The sequence below is a fragment of the Apis florea genome, unplaced genomic scaffold (genome assembly GCF_048593485.1).
Source record: "Apis florea isolate Af1SG1 unplaced genomic scaffold, ASM4859348v1 contig_3158_pilon, whole genome shotgun sequence".
Lineage (NCBI taxonomy): Eukaryota > Metazoa > Arthropoda > Insecta > Hymenoptera > Apidae > Apis > Apis florea.
Window position 1 is genome coordinate 6690219 of NW_028256713.1, and position 7492 is coordinate 6697710.

Here is a 7492-nt window from a genome sequence, read left to right on the forward strand (position 1 = left end):
TAATTAAAAAAAAATAAATTGTTCATTCTATTAGGATCAATAAACAAATTATAAAAAATTTCGTTTTTATATTTTATATTTATTTTCTTGAATACATAATAATATCACTAAATAAATATTAATGTAAATATTTTCTCAATTTATGTTTAATATACAGTGACAGTATAATTTAATTTTTATCTTTAGCTGAATTTTCTTTATTTTCATCAGATGGAGGTATACTTCGAAAATTTGGGAATTGTTCCCATGGAGCAGATAATTCAAATTTACGAAATTCTTGTGCTAATTCTAATGGTTCACATACAACTCTCTTTAATTCATCATCATAGCGTACCTAATCATAATATATTTTTTATATTATATATATTTATATTATTAATTAAAAATATTGTATAATTAAAAAAGATAAAAATTATAAAATTACCTCTACAAAACCACTGAGAGGAAAATCTTTTCTTAATGGATGTCCTTCAAAACCATAATCTGTAAGAATTCTACGAAGATCTGTATGTCCCATAAATAATATACCAAACATATCCCATATTTCTCGTTCATACCAATTAGCAGCATCAAAAATTGGTTCTGCTGATGGTATAGGTGTTAATTCATCTGTGTATGTTTTTACTCTAATACGTTTGTTAAAAGTTAGAGAAAGTAGATTATAAATAATCTAAAAATCAAAACATCATAGAACAATATTTATTATATAAAATTTTTCAAATAATAATTTACCTCAAATCTATATTGCCTTGAAGGAACATCCATTGCAGTCATATCTGATAATGAAGTATATTGAGTATTTTGATGTAATTTTAAAAACTTTAATGTTGGAATAATTCCTTCTGGACATACTAATATTTCAAGTTCGTCACCAGCAGCAATCTGAGTTTTTTGCACATATTTTGGTAAACATGTAGCAATATATAAACCCAAATCTTTTATAGTTTCCAGATCAGTTTGAATCTTACGTATTGTTGCTATTAAAAAAGCATAGTATAAATTATAGTGTATAAATATATATATAAGTATAAAGATTACTTTAAATATTAAAAGAGAATTATAATAAATATATTACAATTATTTATTAAAAATTAAATTACTAGATATATAATGAATTATAATCTTACATACGTCGCGTTTCTGTTTTTTCAGTTTCTGTAGTATTCATTCTTGTCAAAGGAACAAGTTTTGGATAACCTATTAATTCAGTTTATAATTTATTACATAATATAAAATATGAAAGATTAAAAAATTATTAAATAAACTTTTTACATTTTGGACTTGTAACAGGAAGATTTCTCATGAGTTTCCAATAATTTTTTAATAAAGATGACATTTTTGTGAAAAACTTCGATTCTCTTCAAACAGATTCACTCATTCCATATAGATATATAATATTAGGTTAGTATGTACATATATAACTATGTACTATTATACATTTTAAATACATATACGATACATTTTGCAATATATATTTATTTTAAATATTAATAAAAGGATGCTAGCATATTAAAATTATCTTTTTATTTTTATGTAAAAAATAATAATGTAAAGAATATAAATTTTTAATATGAAATATTATTTTTTTAAATTTATATTATAAATATAATATACATAATATATAAATAAAATTATAAATTTTTTAAAATTAAAAAATAAGAAAAAAATATATAATTTAATAATTTTATAATAATAATAATTTATAGTTATTAATTTATAATTAATAATAATAATAATTCTATTCTATACTTATTTATTAAAAAGAATAATTTTTATATTTTTTTTATATTTTTTTAGTTATTTCTAATTCAATACTATATAAAATAAAAATAAAAAAAAGTAACAGTAATAAAATTTATATTACTATCAACTACAAATAATATTTTTTGCAGCACATTGTTTTTCAACTTTTTGCATTTCTACAAGTATAGTTGCTATAGCATGTCTTAATTGATGAAACTTTGGCAAAGATAATTCAAATATTTGACGCTTTCCATTATTAAATGTCCATTCCATAATAATATATGGTTCTAAGACTCTATTTAACACACTAAAAAGATTCAAACTAATAAGTATATAAATATTTCTTAAATATTAATAAAAAATATTTTCCAAGTTACATTATATATTTATTACATTACAAATATCAAAATTTAATAAAAATATGAAATTACCTCGAAGAAATAGTAATATCTATGCGCCACTTACAAGATATTAAATGTGGATAAAATTTTGTTTTCTGTATTAATCCTGATATTAATTCTGACCGTTTTTGACCATATACAACTATAGAAAGATCATCAATGCATTCTGGTGATAATCTGAGAAATAATATTATATATTTTTATTATAATAAAATTAAAAATAATGAAATAACATATAATATTTATAAAATACATACTTCAATTCTTCTAATATTTGTTTAAATTCTGTAAGTTTGACATTTTGTGATAATGTACCTAAATGAATCTTTAATATTGTAAAAATAATTGAATAATATTCATCTACAATTTCTTCTGATACATTATATTTTTGACTTATTCTATCTAATATGCCTTCTTCTATGTACTCTTGATTTATTGTTTTTACAGCTACTACAAATAATAAATTGCAATTATTTTTCAAAAGACAAAGTATTTAGAATATGATAATAAAGTATACATATGCATACAAAAACATTATTATAATATTAAACTAAACTTACTTTGAATTAAAGGTCGAACAAATACCTTTTTTAATTCTGAAAGAATTTTTGTTTTATTTCCTAAAGCATAAAAAAGTTGAGTTTGGAAAGTTGTCATTTTTTAATTCTGAAATTTTTTTTTTATAAAAAACAATGAATTGAAAAAATTAAATAAATTAATCTTTATTTTGAAATTTGAAAATAGTGATAATAAAATAATACTGTTCTATCTAAATTGATTGTTGTTTTGATTTGTTTTCAGTTAATGCCATCTTGTGGATCGAAAATACAATAAAAATATAAATATTTTTAAAAAATTTTGAAGATATCAAAACACATAAAATATGAATAATAAAAAAAATTTTATTATTATCAAATCATATTATAATGTAAAATAATAAATGATAAATTAGTATTTTATTATAAATATAAATATTTTTAGAGAAATATGTTTAGAAATCAAGAGATGGCATTAATTTTCAATTCTTACTTTATCTTACATTATCTTTGAAAAAATGCCTTAAGCATTCAAGAGATAGCACCAATAGTTATTTCTTATTCTATTTCTATTCTTTTCCTTTTTTACATTTGTTTTATCTATGACATTTTGAAAATAACGCTGATTTTATAATTTTTAACCTCTGTTCTTCTCCTATTATTTATTTAAATTTGAAATCAAATTCATATAATTTTGACTTTTAAATAACAAAATACAGAAATGATGAGCTAGAAGCCAGAAATGAATAAATTCTTTGAGAACTGTGACTATATGGATAAATAGTAGAAATGAGGTTTGTCAAAGAAGAATTATATAAATATTGCATTTTGTATTTTCATAATTAGCTGTAGATAAATTATGCGAGCAAATATTTTATTTTAAACATTTATTCTAATTTTTAACATTCTATTAAAATTGATAGTTTTAAAAATATAATTTATATATAGAATAGAATATTTAATTAATGTTTAATCCCATTTTATACATACCTCTCTTTTGCTTTCTGAATAGCAAATGATATATTTTTATTTAAATTAGTTGAATAATTATATTTAAATAATAAGACATCGATCTTTTAAATATCGATAATATAGTTTTCTAGACTTTAAGAAAACTAATTTTACAATAAAATTATTATCGGAATATATTAAGAAATAAAAAATATATTATTAGTTTTTAACTTCATTTATATTATGTTCATAAAAAAGATACATATTGTTAAATATTATAAAATAATAAATAATATAAAAATCTTTAATAAAAATTATTTCTATGATGTGGTACATCTGACCGTGTGGCCTAATGGATAAGGCGTCGGACTTCGGATCCGAAGATTGCAGGTTCGAGTCCTGTCACGGTCGTTATCAAATAATTTTTTTTTTAATCAAAATTTTTATATTAAAAAATCAATGTATTATATTTATTAAAGTAATGTTTTTATTTATATATATATTATTGGTACACATATTCTAAAAAAATTAATTGAGCAACACTAATCAAAAAATTGTTTATTATTAGAAATGAGTTTATTTAATAAATAAATAATTATATCTTTTTATAAAAATTAGAATCTAAATACAAAAAAAAATTAAAAATTCTAATCTTTCATTTAGATTTTAATATACTTTATATTATACTTATATTATACTTTATATTAATTTCTTTACAATTTATAATTATGTAGTTACAAAATTATTATTTTATTATTAATTAACAATAATAAGTAAAAGATAATATTTAGTTTTATTAAATCCTTATTATATCTTTATATAAATTTATAAAAAAAATGAAAAAATATTTCCTTCGAGCCGGATTTGAACCAGCGACCTATGGATATCTGAGAATTTTTAAAGAATCCAACTACAGTCCACCGCTCTACCAACTGAGCTATCGAAGGTTTTATGTTTGAAGATCGAAACTGAGAACAAAATAAGGTTAATTAGTATAAATACATAGATTTAAAGAGTAATTTAATTTACTTTTAAATTATTTACATATATTCTATATTTATAATTATATATTATTTCTAGTTCTACATTTATTTTTATTATTTTTAAATTTTACAGAATTAGATGTGGAATTTAATTTTATAAAACCAATTAGAAACTTAAAATATTTTAACTATTTTTAGTAGAAATTATAAATAACTTAATGTAGAAAATAATAAGAAAAAAAGGTAATTTACAATATTTATAATATACATTTTTATCAAAAATTAATATTAAATTTATTTTTTATTTTTTATTAATCAAACTAATTTTAAGTTTTTTGATAACAAACATTTCATAACGTGACCTCGAAACATTTGATTTGATAGAAAAAGAGATAGATAGAAGAGTCAATGTGACGCAAAAAATGAATGAAATGGTTTTCGCATGTCCTGACATTATTACGAATACAAAGGTTGAAGCTATTTTTTTATGAAAGTTATTGGAAACTTCATATTATTCAACATAATAATAAATATCATGAAATTTTAATAATTGTGTTAATAAAATCAATAAATTAGAAATTGTAGGTTATGTCATTTTTATAAAAAATCTTAAATTTTTATAAAAATAAATTTAATAAATTTTATTTTTACGAATATTTTATTTATTATAAAATATTTATTATTTTTAATATTATTTGATGTAAATCATAAATTTTAATATATTATTTAATCAAAATTTCTCGTTTTAAAAATCAATTATCTAAATTATCATATTATATATACATTATTACTATATATATATTATTAAATATTTTTTTAATCTAAGAAGATTAAAATCTTTTTCGATTAAATAGTGTTCGATAAGTATAAATGAATATCAATTTAATTACTAGTAATTAGCAAATTGCTATTTACCTAACAAGCGATAATATATGATAATCTACTCGATATTGTTTTCATATTATTAAAAATAGTCATAAAATTAAAGTTATTGTAGCTAGATATTAATTTAATGCTAATTTAAAATTTTAATCAAAGTTTTTATACAATTAAAAATATTTAATTCTAAATATTTTTTTAGAATAAATATCGATTTAATACTTATTTTTTAACGACAAAATTTTTTTGGGTGTGCCGTTTTTCTAATCAGTACATAGTGAATCTACCTTGACAAGACCACACCTAGTGGTCAGTTGTTTAAATGATTCTTTCTTTCGATTTTATTTCATTCATTCAAATAATATAGCATATTATCAAGAATGTTACATTTTAATCTTCAGCTTTTCAATGGTTTTTAATTTCTCTTATAAAAAAACTTATATATATATATATACTTTTATAAAATTTTCATTCATATAAAAGAATAAGAATTTTTTTTTATAAATAATTGAAATACGTTTTATAAAATATTTATTTTTGTTGATAAATATTTTATGAATGTAATATTTTTATTTTCTAAAATTTATATAATTTATTCTTTTGTATAATATTAATGAATAATTATTAGGAGCATTATAATATGGTGAAAGATATGTATAAAAATTAAAGACACTTGTTTAAGTACTGTTATAAGGAATTCTTAATCATAGAAAACTATAAGGAGAATGTATCAATAATATAGTAGACATCGTATTTCTTGGAAGTAAATATATATTTGTTATTGCTCCGATAAAAGCTGGAAATTCATTTAATATAATTGAGCGATATCAAAATTCAAGCGAGTTCAAAAGAAATTAGGAATATTGAAAAATTCCAAGATCTCTGTCTTTACAATTTATTTTTCAAAACAGGTGTTTTTAACATATAATAAAATTTTAATATTAGTCCTTAATAAGCTTATATAATTATATATTTTTATATAATTATTTTAATTGCAAATTTGCGAATCTAATTATAAATTCGAATTTACTTAAATATAATCGCATATATAAGTAATGTATATGAAAGTAACATATGGTATAAAACCGTGAGAACATGTGCTGAATACACATTTTTTCCTGCATTAAACAATAATTTTTATCGATATATCGATATTCTCTTTACCCTTTTTGTAACCATCAGCGCCATCTCGTTATTATATAAAAAGTTATAAATTCCTACATAAAAATTGTTCATATTTAAAAATTTATAATTGTATATAGAACAATTAATTTTAAATTTAGTATATATAAAATAATATAGTATATATATAAAAAATTAGTATATATAAACGAATATTAGATTATATAATAAAGATGTATGTGATAAAAAAATATGAAATTAAAAATCATAAAAAATTGTATATCGTCATAATATTTTAAAATAAACTTAATTTTTTTTATTACTTATTTTACTAATTTGGATTTTCACATTATAAGCTTATATTTTAAAGATCGAATAGATATTATTTTTATTTAATATTATCTCTAAATATCTCATATATTTCTTTTGATAATAATAGTAAAAGAATAAAAGGCATGTCATCATCTATCAATTAATATCAATAAATAAATATATTGCATTATTTTAGAAGAAGATAAATAAATACATTCCAAATTCTTATTTCTAAATACTGAAAGTGAATAATGAAAAAATAAAAAAATTAAAAAGACAAGAAATATTAAAAAGATAGTTCTTATTTATGATGGCGGTCTCGAATTGCACGACTGCGTAGATTGAAGCAGAATTTGTAGACTAGCAGAGTTGAAGCAGAAAAAAAAAAGAAATAAAAATGATAAAGAGAGATAGTTTGCATGACGTGAAAAGATTAGAATAAAAATAAGAGAATAAAAAAGATACACTAAGCAAACAAATATAGATACATATAGAATAGAAATATAGAAAAAAATAATATAAAAATAGGATATTTGATATGATAAAATATAATAGAAACAGAAAG

At 19.1% G+C, this 7492-nt stretch overlaps 2 protein-coding genes, 1 long non-coding RNA gene and 2 other non-coding genes across 5 annotated transcripts; 2 read left to right on the top strand and 3 right to left on the bottom strand.

Annotated features, from left to right (window-relative positions):
* Window positions 1-58: 58 nt before the first annotated feature.
* On the bottom strand, window positions 59-1412 carry ND-30 (NADH:ubiquinone oxidoreductase core subunit S3). Its single transcript, XM_003698665.4, has 5 exons — window positions 1273-1412; window positions 1132-1197; window positions 733-977; window positions 425-670; window positions 59-334 (listed from the first exon to the last, which is right to left on the bottom strand). Exons 1-5 carry the CDS (start codon window positions 1334-1336, stop codon window positions 170-172), a joined length of 786 nt encoding a protein of 261 aa, XP_003698713.2. The 5' UTR covers window positions 1337-1412; the 3' UTR covers window positions 59-169.
* Window positions 1413-1507: 95 nt separating this feature from the next.
* Window positions 1508-3413, bottom strand: LOC100867462 (COMM domain-containing protein 5). The gene is made up of 4 exons (XM_003698666.4): window positions 2705-3413; window positions 2402-2594; window positions 2175-2321; window positions 1508-2050 (listed from the first exon to the last, which is right to left on the bottom strand). The coding sequence occupies exons 1-4, from the start codon at window positions 2799-2801 to the stop codon at window positions 1867-1869; spliced, it is 621 nt and encodes a 206-aa protein (XP_003698714.1). The 5' UTR covers window positions 2802-3413; the 3' UTR covers window positions 1508-1866.
* LOC147657478 (uncharacterized) lies at window positions 3259-5264 on the top strand. The gene is made up of 4 exons (XR_015292486.1): window positions 3259-3474; window positions 4490-4615; window positions 4748-4857; window positions 4999-5264. It is a non-coding gene; the product is annotated as an uncharacterized LOC147657478 (long non-coding RNA).
* TRNAR-UCG (transfer RNA arginine (anticodon UCG)) lies at window positions 3970-4042 on the top strand. The gene has a single exon. It is a non-coding gene; the product is annotated as a tRNA-Arg (tRNA).
* TRNAY-GUA (transfer RNA tyrosine (anticodon GUA)) lies at window positions 4481-4578 on the bottom strand. Its single transcript has 2 exons — window positions 4542-4578; window positions 4481-4516 (listed from the first exon to the last, which is right to left on the bottom strand). It is a non-coding gene; the product is annotated as a tRNA-Tyr (tRNA).
* Window positions 5265-7492: the final 2228 nt, after the last annotated feature.